We start from the raw sequence: 15,424 nt of genomic DNA on the forward strand, positions 1-15,424 counted from the left end.
GATTGACAAGGATGTTGTCAGGGTTGGAGGATTTGAGCTATAGGGAGAGGCTGAACAGGCTGGGGCTGTTTTCCCTGGAGCGTCGGAGGCTGAGGGGTGACCTTATAGAGGTTTACAAAATTATGAGGGGCATGCATAGGATAAATAGACAAAAACTTTTCCATGGGATTGGGGAGTCCAGAACTAGAGGGCATAAGTTTAGGGTGAGAGGGGAAAGATATAAAAGAGACCTAAGGGGCAACGTTTTCACGTAGAGGATGGTACATGTATGGAATGAGCTGCCAGAGGATGTGGTGGAGGCTGGTACAATTGCAACATTTAAGAGGCATTTGGATGGGTATATGAATAGGAAGGGTTTGGAGGGATATGGGCCGGGTGCTAGCAGGTGGGACTAGATTGGGTTGGGATATCTGGTCGGCGTGGACAGGTTGGACATCTCTATGACTCTATCTTCTGCCTTGGGACTCGAGAACCACATGGCATCGACTTCGACTTCACCAGTTTTCAAATCTTCCGTTTCCCCATCTTATTCCAGATCTAATTCTCCAACTCGACTCCACCCTCTTGAACTGTCCTACATGTCCATCTTCGTCTCACCTATCCACTCCACCCTCCCTACCGACCTATCACAATTACCTCCCACCTGCATCCATCTATTGCCTTCCCACCTACCTCCCCCCCAACATCCCACCTGCATATTTATCTCTCAGCCCCCTTCCCCCTCCATATTCCTGATGAAAGGCATATCCCAAAACGTCGACTCGCCTGCTCCTTGTATGATGGCTGATCTGCTGTGCTTTTCCAGCGCCACACTTTTCAACTCTGACTCTCCAGCATCTGCAGTCCTCACATTCTCCCAATTGGCATCTCCCAACTACCCTGCAGAAATTACTTTGATCAGTGGCATCCAAGGCATTGACGGTAGCAGTCTGAGTTTGCACGACAGCATTCTGAACTTTCACTACAACCTCTGATCTTTGATGGAATCCGAAAATAAAAGCTGCGGCAGTAGGCATCAGATACTTTATCAAGGCGGGTTTCATTGATATGTTGGTGCAGGTGCCCACCCACTCCATGATGGGAAGAATGGGTCCCAAGCTCAGTGCAAAGCCCTGTACCATGTGGTCCTGAGACTCTCAATGTTCCTCACATTATATGCAAGCTTTCTACCAACATTTCAAATACACCAAACATACTGTTGTGTACACCCATCAATATTCTTCTGTAGCCTGGTCCTTTGCAATCCCATCTGACTCCTCTGCAGCAAAACTAATGTTTGACCTCATTCTCTGATGAGTGGGCACCAAGCAGTATCCTTTATCCTCATCTGAACTTTTGTGGATCTGCACCCAGAGTCTCACCATATGTGAGTTCCACTTCCAATCTTGTTTTTAAAAGTACATTCAGTGTCAATATCTGAGCTGACGGCTATCATTGAAAAATTGAGTGATGGCATTTAGTCATCAGCTCTGTTTTCTTTCTCAATTCTCTGAATGAGGGGAGCGACAATTGAGAGGGTAAAAGTGTTTGCATTAAAAATCTGCAACCTATAAATCAAACAATTGGGAAGAGGCAGAAATGGGAAGAAAGAAGGAAAATAATAATCTGTATTATCGATTCCTCCAGTCACACTAATGGCCATAGTCTCATGCAGTGCCCCTTCTCATGATGGTCAACAATCCTTTCCACAGTGGTTAAAATACATACAAACTCCTGTTGTACTCCTGCTGTCTTCTGTTATTGCCATATGAGGGAATGAAAAGTTTCAAATATTGTCCTGAAATGTGATTGTCTGCTGTTGCTGTGACGTGGAACTGCTGCCAATGTGCATAAGTTGTGAGCTATTGATGCAAAGCTTCAATGTTAAGTGTATATAAAATATATGAAGGGTTGAATACTGATATGCAGGGACTGTCTGCAGGTACATGACAGGGTTAGAGTTATAATTAAATGAGAATTGAGTGAGGCATACACAGCAGTTGGCAGATTGTAATTCTTTACCTCAATAATTTGTTTAAGATTGCTAAACTTCTTTCTGCACTGTTTCCATGACCTTGCAACCACAGACCTGGCATTCAGTTTCAATGTTATTTCTTCCCATTGACTCCTGAAAGTATTCCTGCATCTCCAACCTTGCAGACACAGGATGTCTGTATATTTAGGCTATGCACCAAATTTGGTGTCAGAACATCTTAGTATATGCTCTCTCACATGCAAAACCATTTTTCAATTTTCCAAAACCTAAACTCACTTTCCAAAGGACTCCCTTTTGTGCTTTTCAACCCAAATACACCTCACCTTCAAGAGGTGCAGGCTGCCTTTGAGTGGTTCCCATCACTGGCAACATTAGGTCCTCTGCCAATTCAGCTTGCTAATAAACGGTGTGAGAAACACTATTTTCAATGTAGCTGTCATCTAAAAGAACAAGCAGCATAGATTTAACAGCAAGAATAACCTCTCAGTGTATAAGTCTCTTTAGAATCTTGTATGTTTCAATGAGACCACATCACTTTCTTGCAAACTCCAGAAATAACAGTCAAATTTACTGAGCCTCTCATCATGAGTTAATCTTCTTATCTTAGCAACCAACCTAGTTAATCAATGCCTCCAGTGCAAGTACAGCACACCTTTTAACAGCCAGCAACTATGGGACAAGGAGTGTGCTGAGTAAACAAATATTCTGGTTCTCATAGAGTTATACAATTTAGAAACACACCCTTTGGTCCAACTAGTCCACACCGACATGTTCCCAAACTAAACAAGTCCCACTTGCCTGCATTTGGCCTATAGCTCTCCAAACATTTTCTATACATGTACTTATCCAAATGTCTGTTAAATGTCATAACTGTAACTGCATCCATCACTTCCTCTAGCAGTTCATTCCACACATGAACCACTCTGTGTAAGAAAAGTTGCGCCCATGTCTTTTTTAAAACAATTTCCATCCGTCTTAAAAATATGCTCCCTAGTTTTGAAAACCCCATCCTAGGGAAAAAAAAATTGTTATTCACGTTATGTGCGCCATTCATGATTTTATAAACCTTAATAAAGGTCACCGCTCAACTTCCTATGCTCCAGTGAAAGAAGTCCCAGCCTATCCAGCCTCTCCTTAAAACTCAACCCTCAATTTCTGGCAACATTCTGGTACATCTTTTCTGAACCCTCTCCAGTTTAATAATATCCTTCCTATAGCAAGGTGAACAGAACTGCACTTAGTACTCAAGAAAAGGCCTCATCAATATCCTGTATAACCTCATTATAACGTCCCAACTCCTATGCTCAAAGGTCTGAGCAATGAAGGCAAGTGTGCTAAATGTCTTCTTAACCACCCCTCTACCTGAGACAGATTTACCTGGAAGTAATGGTCAAATCATATTTGATCTTATTAAAATCAGCCTTCTCCTGGTTGAGAACTTGGATTACAAGTCCATCTTGCCCTTTTCCATACAATCTTGAAACTAATGGAGTTAAGCATGCTGTTTGCAAAATGTTCCCCATTGATACTTCAACCACATTCCTGACTTTGATAAATAAAATTAAGTCTAGGACTACCCTGTCTCTTGTGCAGCCATCTACATTACGGCTTAAAAGTTTATCCTGAAGGCATTTTAAGAATTTGGCTTCCTTTACTTCCATGCCAGAAGTGTGTAACTTGGTTGTGTAAATTAAATAGTAGCCAATGATGTGCAGGTATCAGTGTTGGACTGGGGTGCCTAAAGTTAAAAATCACAAAACACCAGGTTATAGTCCAACAGGTTTATTTGCAAGTACTAGCTTTCAGAGCGCTGCTCCTTCATCAGATAGCTGTGGAGCAGGATCATAAGACACAGAATTTATAGCAAAAGGTTGCAGTCTCATACAATTGAAACAATATATTGAACAATCTAGGTTTGTTCAATGTTTTGTTTCAGTTGCATGACACTGTGATCTTTTGCTATAAATTCTGTGTCGTATGATCCTGCTCCACAGCTATCTGATGAAGGAGCAGCACTTCTGTCTGCTGTCCAAATAAACCTGTTGGACTACAAACTGGTGTTGTGTGATTTTTAACTGTGTAAATTAAAGTCATCATTGTTCCAGAGGACCATAGGATTACTGTCTCATCACAGAGAAATGACTAGTGGTCACCACACCTCAGATGAGGGGAGAGGTTGAAAAGGATGAACCTTTGTGGTAACATCAGCCAATGCAGCAACTGAAGCAGTGCTATTCGTGTCATTCTCTGAGGGATAGTTAACTGAATTGGCTGGCTGGTTTATGATGCAGCTTGATGCGAACATTGTGAGTTCAATTCCCCACTAGCTGAGGTTCTCATGAAGGACTCTACTTCTCAATCTCTCCAATTACTTAAAGCATGATGACCCTCAGGTTAAACCACCACTCGTCATCTTTCTTTAATAACAGCAGCCCTATGCTCCCTTGGGACTATGGCGACTTTACCGTGTGTAAATTAATAAATAATTTGTTCAATAAATGAGTATAGACAGATTTCTCAGATGAGAAAGTCCAGTCTCCAAGTCCAGAAGCTTGGAGATTTCATCACCAACATAGACTCTAAGGGAGACCCCTTAGATTGACACAGCAAAGTATCTATTTGATAAGCATAATCTGGGGGAAAGCAGCTAAAAGCTCCACTATTGGAAATCAGTGTTTAATTGCTTCTACCAACCCCTACTACACTATTGATGTTTTCACTTTTTGGCAATGTTTGTCCACCCATTCTGAACTGAGTCAGGTTTTTTGGTACTCTTTATATCTTTACATGCATGTTAGCTTCATTTGTGAATTCAGTTTATAAATGAAAAATTTAAGATAAATTTTCGGGAGGGTGTGGGTGTGTGGTGGGGGTGGGAGAGACAGAGAGAAAGAAAGAGAGATAGAGATGGGGGGGTGCAGAACCTGCTGTGAAACCTGCCGTCCACCTCCCGTGGAACTGTATGCTGCCGATGGTGGTCTAAGTAAATAAAATGCTGTCAAGTGTTAAAAATAGAGCTGGCTACATCCAATTCCATTTTGATTTGATCCCTTCCCTCTCTCCCTACCTTTCCTCTCACCTGCTCTTGTCAAGGTTTGCATATAAACTGGTTATGAACTGGAAACACAAGTGTTTTAGCGGTGGTGAATAATAGATAATAAGTACCACAGATGTTTTAGTTGTGGGGAGAAAAGCCATTCAGTTTTGTGTGAGAGCACTTCTGGGTGTAAAAAAAAGAAGAGAAAAATCAAAAAATACGAAAAGGCAAAAAAAGAAAAAAAGAGTTGACTTCTTTCCAACTTTACTTTAATTCTCTACCTACTATTCCCTTCACCTTTGGTGGTACTTCATTGTTTTTATCAGGCTGTGCATATACATTGATTAATTGAAAACACAAGTAATTTAGTGGTGGTGGATGAAAGGAGAAAAATATTGGGTGTTAGGAAAACAATTCTGTCATGTGGAACTCTATAGAATAAAAAGAGTTGGCTTCTACATGCAAGAAACTGAGGTTCAATTCCCTGGTGTGGAGGACAATTTGTCTTCTAGGCCCAGGGTTCAAGTCCTACCTGCTCAAGAGGATTATAATAACATCTCTGAACAATGTGATTAGAAAATAGGTTAATTTAAGAAAAGGGGGTGATAGGGCTCCCTTGTGGCACAGTTGTAGTGCCCTAATCCGGGATTGGGAGACCCAGGTCTAAATCCCACTTGCTCCAAAGGTGTGTAATAACATCTCAGAACATATTGATTAGAAAGATAGGTTAGTTAAAAACACACAAGTGTTTTAGTGGTGGTGGTTAACAGGTGAAAGGTTACATGCTGGTTTTGTGGTTTTGAGAAAACCATTCTATTGTAAGTGTAAGGAAAAGAAGGAGGAGCAGCCTCCTGATTAGCCTGAGACCACAGGTGGTTAAGAGAGGGTCCTTGCCGTAATCTGCAAGGCTGGTTCCTCAAGATGTGTCCCAGAGATGCAAGGAGCTGAGCATCACTACCCTACACATCAAGCTACACAACATTGGAGGTAACAGGAACAAGACTTGGTGCTCAGTCAGCTTTAAGAGCCCTGATTTGATTTGGAATAAAAACTGGCCAGATCGTGAATGTTACACCCATTCCATCAGAATGTACTCGCAGAAAGAGAGTTTACACAGATTGTCATTTGTGAATACTTTTTGTATGTGTCATTGTAATTAATTGCTAATAAAAATGTAGTTAAAAAACAGCTGGCTTCTTATTTGGTGTCATTGCACTGCCCTTAATGGGTTCTGCATGTGAACTGGAAGTGCAAATACAGGTGCTTTAGCGTTGTTGGATAACAAGTGAAAAGTACCTGGGATGATCTTGTGGTTGGAAAAAAAATGCTGGCTTCTTGGTTTTGCCTGTTATTTGCTGCATTGGTGCAAAGTCACTGGTGGCCTCAGCATGCTGTGGCTCACAACTTTCTCACAGTTGTGACAGTGCATCTCCAAGGTTGGAAGAAGCCATGAGTTTATATACTCATTTCTACAGATGGCAGACCCTTGGATCAGATCACAATGCAACTCTTTGTTGGTGTGGTTCCAAAGACCACTGAAGATTTCTGTGTACTCTGCGCTGGCAAGAAGTTTGAAGTTCTGAGGAAGGTTCACTGGACCCAAAACATTAAACTCTGACTCTTTTCCATAGATGTTGCCAAACCTGCTGAACTTTTCCAGCAATTTCTGTTTTTGTTACAGTCTGATATCACTTAGCTGGTCAACTGGGCAGTGCAATGGCAGATGGAATTTAATCCCCATAATTGTGAGGTAATGCTTTTGGGATGTATAATAAGAATTCACACAATGAATGATAGGTCCCCAGGGAATACTGCGGAACAAAGGGACATTGGTGTGCAAGTCCATTGATCCGTGAAGATGTCAGCACAAGCAGACAGGTTGGTGAAGAAGGCATATGGAATGTTTGCCTTCATTAGCCAAGATATAGAATATGGGTGGCGGGAAGTTTCTTTGCAACCTTATAGAGCATTGGTTAGGCCACAAATGGAATACTGTGTGTGCAGTTCTGGTTGCCACGCCAGCAGAAGGATGTGATTACACTGGTGCAGCGGAGCTTCACCAGAATGTGGACTGGAATTCCTGAAGAAGGGCTTATGCCCGAAACGTCGATTCTCCTGTTCCTTGGATGCTGCCTGACCTGCTGCGCTTTTCCAGCAACACATTTTCAGCTGTGGACTGGAATAGAAACTCTCAGTTATGAGAGCAGACTGGATAGGCTGTTTTATTTTCCCTGGAGAAGAGGAGGCTGAGGGAGGGATCTGACTGAGGTATCCAAAATTATGAGAAGCACAGGTAGATTGTGAGAACCTCTTCCCCATGGCAGATCTGTCTAAGACCAGAGGGCATACATTCATGGTGAGGAGTAAGTGGTTTAGAGTGTATGTGAGGAGATACATATTCACCCAGGAGATGGTTGAAATATGGAATGCACTGCATGATAGGGTGTTGAAGGTAAGCACTCTAGCAAATTTTAAGAAGCATGTGGATGAGTACTTAAAATGCCAGTACATTATAGACTATGGAACAAGTGTAAGTAAATGGGATTAAAGCAATTTGATGTTTGTTGGTCAGCATGGTGGGCCAAAGGACCCATTTCTAAGATGCATCACTCTATGCTTCTATATGTTTCCTTAGATAGTCATCAAGTCATAGAAATGTACAGCATGGAAACAGACCCTTCGGTCCAACTTGTCCATGCCGACCAGATATCCCAACCCAATCTAGTCTCACCTGCCAGCACCTGGCCCATATCCCTCTAAACCCTTCCTATTCATATACCCATCCAGATGCCTCTTAAGTGTTGCAATTGTACTAGCCTCACCACTTCCTCTGGCAGCTCATTCCATACACGTAACACCCTCTGAGTGAAAACGTTGTCTCTTAGGTCTCTTTTATATCTTTCCCCTCTCACCCCAAACCTCTGCCGTCTAGTTCTGGACTTCCCGACCCCAGGGAAAAGACTTTGTCCATTTATCCTATCCATGCCCCTCATGATTTTATAAACTTCTATAAGGTTACCCCTCAGTCTCCGACGCTCTAGGGAAAACAGCCTTAGCCTATTCAACCTCTCCTTATAGCTCAAATCCTCCAATCCTGGCAACATCCTTGTAAATCTTTTCTGAACCCTCTCAAGTTTCACAACATCTTTCCGAAAGGAAGGAGACCAAAATTGCACGCAATATTCCAACAGTGGCCGAACCAATGTCCTGTACAGCCACAACATGACCTCCCAACTCCTGTACTCAATACTCTGACCAATAAAGGAAAGCATATCAAACGTCTTTTTCACTATCCTATCCATCTACGACTCCACTTTCAAGGAGCTATGAACCTGCACTCCAAGGTCTCTTTGTTCAGCAACACTCCCTAGGACCCAGATAAGGGCACTAAAATAGTTCACAGTATTCCAGGTATGCTGTGATTAGTACTTTGTACAGTTTTAGAAAGTCATAGAGTCATAGAGATGTACAGCATGGAAACAGACCCTTCAGTCCAACGTGTCTGCGTGGGTTTCCTCTGGGTGCTCCGGTTTCCTCCCATAATCCAAAGATGTGCAGGTTAGGTGAATTGGTCGTGCTAAATTGCCTATAGTCAGGGGTGAATATGGGGAATGGCTCTGGGTCGGTTACTCTTCGGTGGGTCGGGGTATGGACTTGTTGGGCCGAAGGGCCTGTTTCCATAGTGTAGGGAATCTAATCTAAAAATTGCTGCCCAATTTTTGGTTTAAATTACTTCAATCTTCTAGTTGCTCCCAAGGTTAGTTGGGATTGAGTATAGGTAACTAGCAGAGGCAAAGAAGGTTGAATCGACTCTTGTACTACAAGGCATGTTGCTGTCTGGAAGAGATCATCTTTAGGTAACCAGCTGCAGTGGTATAGGATGTTATTTCACATGCAGATATTGGATGAAATATGAATGAAGCAGGATCCAGCTACTGATAAGTGCACCCACCTCTTGCAGTCCACTGCTTTTTGCACGTGCTGAGAAGTATAACCTATCCGTTCCAAAGAAGATTTAAAAAATTGTGCCCAGCAATTGCCAATGTGATATTTGCTATAGCTGGCATCTTAATGCAGCAGAAATCTTACAGATTTTCAAAACTGTTCTGCAATCTTGAATTATGTGGTGGATGCAGGCAGTAGATTTGTTTCACTTGTGTAAAACATAGTCATCACATGCCTATAAATCACATTCAGTGTAACCATATAAGATCAGTGTTCCATAATTTTAAACAAAAATTGAAATTGCTGGAAAAACTCAGCAGGTCTGGCAGCATCTGTGGAGAGAAAAGGGAATTACTTTGGTCATTGGACCCAAGCGTTAATTTCGCTTTCTCTCGACAGATGCTGTCAGACTTGCTGATTCTTTCCGGCAGTTTCTGTTTTTGACTCTGATTTCCAACACCCACAGTTCTTTGGTTTCTTGTTCCATATTATAGTTGTTTTGAAGATTGGATCCCTGAGACCTGGATCCTTTGATTCCTTTTCTGAGGGCATTCAGTTCTCTTCTTCCCATTCTCTCCCAGATATTTATTCTCAATAGTACTCATTGAGTTGCTCATTGAAAACCTGGATGATTCACTAATTACTTTTGCTTAAGTGAGTCACATGGTGTTGATGTTGGGGGCTAAGATATTGCATGCATCCATTTTTGAGCACACAGGTCATGATCTGTCTGTGATGTCTGAATGTTTGTTGAGGCAAGAAGCAAGTAAACCTAGTGCTATCTCCTTATGTGTAGTCATGTACAACCCAGGTTACTGAATGGTTGTCAGTTCACCAGCTGTCTAACAACATGAAAGTCTAACATATAGTGTTTATTTTAAGAGCATCTATTCTGAACAAAAGGAGCCTGCAGTTGCGCTTCAACTGGAGAGAAGGTAAATACAGTTGCAGATGTATTGCTGTAGATCTTAGTCATGAAGGTGAAGAGAGGCATGTTTCCACATCCCTCACAACGCCCCCTGAAAGAAATGGGTTAGGTAGCCAGGGAATTTAATAACCTCATATCAATGGTAAAAGTTAGTTAAACATGTTTGAAGGATATCTCAAACTAACCATACCACCTCTCATGCTACTCAACACACTTCCATTACTCATCTGTCAGCAGTTTCTAGCAATCAAGATGCATGGCTAAAATTCAGATATTTTACCTCACCTTCAGATACTTGTCAAATGTGTCAGGGTCACACCCACCTGGAAATTCAGCAATTCTGACAAAAAGACATGCCAACTCATCCCACTTTTGTTGGAGAAAACACAATGTGGTCACTTCTGTTGGCATAATGAAGCCTCTAATTACATCCCAAATGTGTCACTGGAAGGAAAATTAGGGGATGTTGGATACTCCACCTGCCTGTGCCTGGAAAGTACAATTCAGCTCAACACCACAGCAACTTTTATGACCATTAGTACTATCATCTATGGTCTGGTGTAAAGCTTAAAAATGTGGTGCTGGAAAAGCGCAGCAGGTCAGGCAGCATCAAAGGAGCAGGAGAATCGATGTTTCGGGCATAAGCCCTTCTTCAGGAATGAGGAGGGTGTGCCAAGCAGGCTAAGATAAAAGGTAGGGAGGAGGGACTTGGGGGAGGGGCGTTGGGAATACATAGGTGGAAGGAGGTTAAGGTGAGGGTGATAGGCCGGAGAGGGGGTGGGGGCGGAGAGGTCGGGAAGAAGATTGCAGGTCAAGAAGGCAGTGCTAAGTCTGAGGGTTGGGACTGAGACAAGGTGGGGGGAGGGGAAATGAGAAAGCTGGAGAAATCTGCATTCATCCCTTCTGGTTGGAGGGTTCCTAGATTTTCTGGTGTAAAGCTCCAGATCATGTTGAAAGAGGTGGCACAGTTCTTTGGCACCATTTTTAGTGAGCCCAAGTCACCTCAGGCATTACCTCTAGCTGAGAAAGGGCTATGGAACATGCTATCAGGAAACACTGGCAATATGGAACTTCTTCTCCCACCTCACAGCAAATCTTCCCTTCTGTGCAGCTTCTGATCCACTTGTTGGCTATGATGTAGAGCCAGAAGAATCTTATACTGCTTGCAAATTACCACAGACAACAAAATTCCCTGGCCTGCATAATTTTTGGATAAACTTTCTAACAATTCTCCAATAACAAATCACAGCATTTCCACAAACACATAAATTAATCAAAGGAATCTCACTGCAAGTTGGGATGCCTGTCCCTTTCAACAGAACTACTGGAAGGTTTCTTCTGCAGTTAGATGCTTCCTTAGCCGAGATGATGAACACAGAAGTTCAGTGGATTTGTGCAGACCAAGTTTCAACAGTGTGTCAAGTCAGCTGGAATGACTGGTTGAAAACACCAATTTGAACAATCTTGCACTCTGACATGGCCAACTAGTGCTTGAACAGCATGGGCCAGCATTGTGGTATCTTGCAGTGCAACTCTACATAAGAAATAAGAACTAGGAGCAGGGGTAGGCTATTTGGCCCTTTGAGCCTATTCCACCATTCAATAAGATCATGGCTGATCTTTTTGTGGCCTCAGCTCCCCCTACTCGATCTCTATTCACGACCTTTTAGTTCTGTGGTTCTATGAAGCATAGATTTGTATCCATGATTTCATCATAGTTGTAATGGAGTGGCAGCAATTCTGAATCTGGATGGTGCCAATTAAGTGCACTAAGTTAATTCAATCTAATAATCCACTTATGTGAAGCCAATTCAGTATACTGTATTTTGATGTACTTGCTTTTGCAACACTAAATTACCTGTGGCTGGATCTTTGGTGTACAGTCAGTTCTTCTATAATGCGATGATTGTGTCCTTGTGAACCCCGTGTTATAGAAAAATCATGCTTTAGAAACAGTGCTTAAAGTGTTGCTGCTGTAATTGCATTACAGCCAACACACATTTTAAAAGTTGGTGTTGTAGAAAAAACATCCCCAATTCATCAGTCATGTTACAGTGAATTTGTGTTGATGAAACGCTCGTTATAACAGAATGACCTGTACTTCCAAAATATGCTTATGCAGCAGGTCTGGACTTTCCTTCATAATTCTTTTGTAGTGTACCATTTTTGGTATGGAAAGATTTTATAATATCTTGTCAAAGTGTAGTATGAATAAAATGAAATTGTGTATAGTAAGATACATAAACAAAATTATTAATTTCTTTCAAATGGCTACTAGTTGATACAAGTATTTTATCTTTCTGACATTTATGTAATTAAAATCCACATTGTACTTATTTATTATAAAGCAACTTACTGCTTTGCCAGGAGGGCCCCGATCTCCTTTCTCCCCAGGAATTCCATCGCTCCCCTGTAATAAATCATGCAAAGAAATTAATTTACATGGTAAATGTTATTTCTATTATTATAACTATGTTCTGCTAAAACAGAAAGCAACTACAATTGAACTGTGCTTGTTCATCTCCCATGTAATTTCAACATCCCCCAGAGCCAGAATTCCTTATAACATCCTGAGCACTAATATTTCATACTTGAATACTTTGGTAAATTGCCGCTCACTCCCTCTAAAGGGTTTAATAGCAGGTGGCCCACTGCTAAAACTATTTCTCCACAAAGTATTCAAAGAGTGTAGTCTTAAAGAAGTAATGCATTGTCAGATGTGCAGTCTTTGGAACAAATCTGCCTGCTCAGATGGCTGTAAAAGTCCATTGTACTATTCAAAGAAGAACCGGTGTGTTTTCTTGTTGTCCTGTCCACCATTCAACCTTAAATCCACACCACCGAAAACATATTGACTTTTAGGACATTACTTATTGTGGGGCATTGCTATGCATACACTACATTTTTACACTTCAGAAGGCATTGTGGAGCAGTGTTCTCCAAAAAGGTACAAAAAAAAGATGCAGTTTAAAAGGGAGATACCTGGAAAACTGCGGAACCAAGTAATCTGGACATGACCAGCCACTAAAAGTGTCTATGATTTCTGCAATGTATCATTAATTTGTATACCAGGCAGAGATTCCACTTTCTTAAGAACCTTATGCTCATAAAAGGAAAAGAAGATTACAGCAAAAGTAGAGTTCTATAAGATCTACAGCTCTGCTTGTGAATAGTCTTAACAATAGACAGATTTCTTTCAGCCCAAATGATCTCCTGAAAATATTACTGTAAGGAAAGGTTCTCACCAATGGCCTCAGTCTGTCTTGGGGCTGCACATCTGACCTTGCCAGTAAAGTACTGGAATAAAAAGAGGCCATCGGTGAGAATCTTTCCTTACAGTGTTCATGCTAACCTTTCTATTAAATAGTGACAATGGCACCCACATTGAGGAATGGCAGGAAAAGATACCATTGGGCCTTGCACTTGGAATAGGATTGCCAACAGACTCTTGATTAATCATTTGGATAATTACTTACCATCAGTCAGTCTTACTTACAACAGCCAATATTTTATAATAAGTAAATAAAGGTGCCTAATTAAATTTAAATTTAAAAATAATAACTTATTTTCTCCTTGGTTATTGGTGAGGTTCCCTAAAGATTAGTCCTTAACTTTTGGAGACTCCTCTGCAATCGAGAGGGCTGGAAACTATCACTGGAACCCTCCCACATTGAAGGGTCTGAGCATGACAATTAGTAAATTAAAGGAGACCTGAGAAAGTATCTTTCCCTTCCATGAGTCACATGACTCTTCAGATTTGAAGTATGCTGACCGCAGTTTTCCCTGAAGATAATGAGCAGACTCTTCAAAGGGTTTGTTCCATTCCAGAGCTATGATTGCCCATGTAAATGATGCGACATACTAAATCCAGACATGGTTCAATATAGCACACTTTTAGCTTCCTACATCTATCTGTAAAACACAAAATATGATGCAGAAGGGGAGCAAAACCATTTTTTTGAAGGTTTCAAACTAAAAAGTACCTTGGACACTAAGCAGTATGCAAAGGGTCCAAAATACTTATAGATTTCTGTCCTCAGAACTGTGAATTTTCTGTATCTGTTGACTTATAGACTGAATACTTCTGTTGTTATCGGTACATATTAATAAAACATATTTTCTGCAATGAAAACTCCATGTAACTTTTGAAAGTTAATTAATTACCTTTCAGATAATGTACTGGTCAAATATTTGCAGGAAATCCTCCATACAGAAAATAATGTTTAAAAAGCAAGATTGTGTACAATGAGCACAAGTCATAAAAATAACTAATAATCACAATTAGTGTACAATCATCTAACAGTGCATTTTTGCTTCACTAGTCCAGAAATACAAGTCACTATAGGTACTGAATATTTTACTTACAATAATACAGGGATATATAGTTGTAATACAATACAACAAAGATATTTTGGGTAACATGTTACATCTTTAAACAATGCAAACGTGATTTAGAAGACTTTGATTAGAGTCATAGAGGTGCACAGCACGGAAACAGACCCTTTGGTCCAACTCATCCATGCTGACCAGATATCCTAACCTAATCTAGTCCCATTTGCCAGCACTTCTCCCATATCCCTCTAAACCGGTCCTATTCATATACTCATCCAATGCCCTTTAAATGTTGTAATTGTACCAGCCTCCACCACTTCCTCTGCAGCTCATTCAATGTGTCTTTTTAAAAAAAAAATCATGGGATGTGGGTGTTGATGGCTCAACCAGCATTTATTGCCCAGAGGGCAGTTAAGAGTCAACCACATTGCTGTAGGTCCCAAGTTACATGTAGGCCAGAAAATTTCCTTCTCTAAAGCACATTAGTCAACTAAATGGGTTTTTCTCCAACCTTCAATATTGATTTCACAGTCCGCATTAAATCTTAATTCCAGTTTTTCATTGAATTTAAATTCCACCACCTACCATGGCAGATTCAAACTCAGATCCTCAGAGGATATTAGGTCTCTGGATGAAGAGCCCAACAATAACACCACAAGGCCCTTATTTTCCCTTGTATTCAGCCTTTCTCTTTTGCCATTTATTGTTATGTTTAGAGCATTTTTTAGATAATTGTATTATTTTTCTAAAATATTAACATAGAGTGACTTAATATGAAGATTGCTAATGTTAGAATATTAATCATAATAAAATCAGTCATATTAATTTCAAGTAAGAAGAATGCTTGAGATTTTAAATTATTTACAAACCTTGGGTCCCATTGGTCCAATATATCCTGGCATCCCAGGAATTCCCTATAATGAAAAATATAACAAGATTATTCTACATTGATTGAGCATTGAGTTAAATCAAATTCAATAAAGACCTTCAACAAAAGTAATAATGAATTGTTCTTTGAAATAAAAGAAAGTAATTTTTTCATATAAATTCTGTGTTGTTGGTAAGGCAAGCATTTGCTACTCAAGAGAATTAAGAAGGTGCTAATGAGCCATCTTCTTGAACCACTGTAATCCACTCTTACATGAAGGAAGACATATGAACCAAAATCCTACAGTCCCTTGCTAGGACTTTTCCACAGGGTTGGTGG

General features: G+C 40.7%; 1 protein-coding gene across 1 annotated transcript in view; it reads right to left on the minus strand.

Moving 5' to 3' along the window:
- The window catches only part of col21a1 (collagen, type XXI, alpha 1), a 468,143-nt gene that overhangs the window by 146,674 nt on the left and 306,045 nt on the right, over positions 1 to 15,424 (minus strand). The window contains exons 18-19 of the mRNA XM_043681233.1: positions 15,087 to 15,131; positions 12,242 to 12,295 (exon numbers count right to left, since the gene is read on the minus strand). Of these exons, the coding sequence (XP_043537168.1) occupies positions 12,242 to 12,295; positions 15,087 to 15,131 (99 nt within the window). The remainder of the gene's footprint in view (positions 1 to 12,241; positions 12,296 to 15,086; positions 15,132 to 15,424) is intronic.

Source organism: Chiloscyllium plagiosum, chromosome 3 (genome assembly GCF_004010195.1).
Source record: "Chiloscyllium plagiosum isolate BGI_BamShark_2017 chromosome 3, ASM401019v2, whole genome shotgun sequence".
Classification (NCBI taxonomy): domain Eukaryota; kingdom Metazoa; phylum Chordata; class Chondrichthyes; order Orectolobiformes; family Hemiscylliidae; genus Chiloscyllium; species Chiloscyllium plagiosum.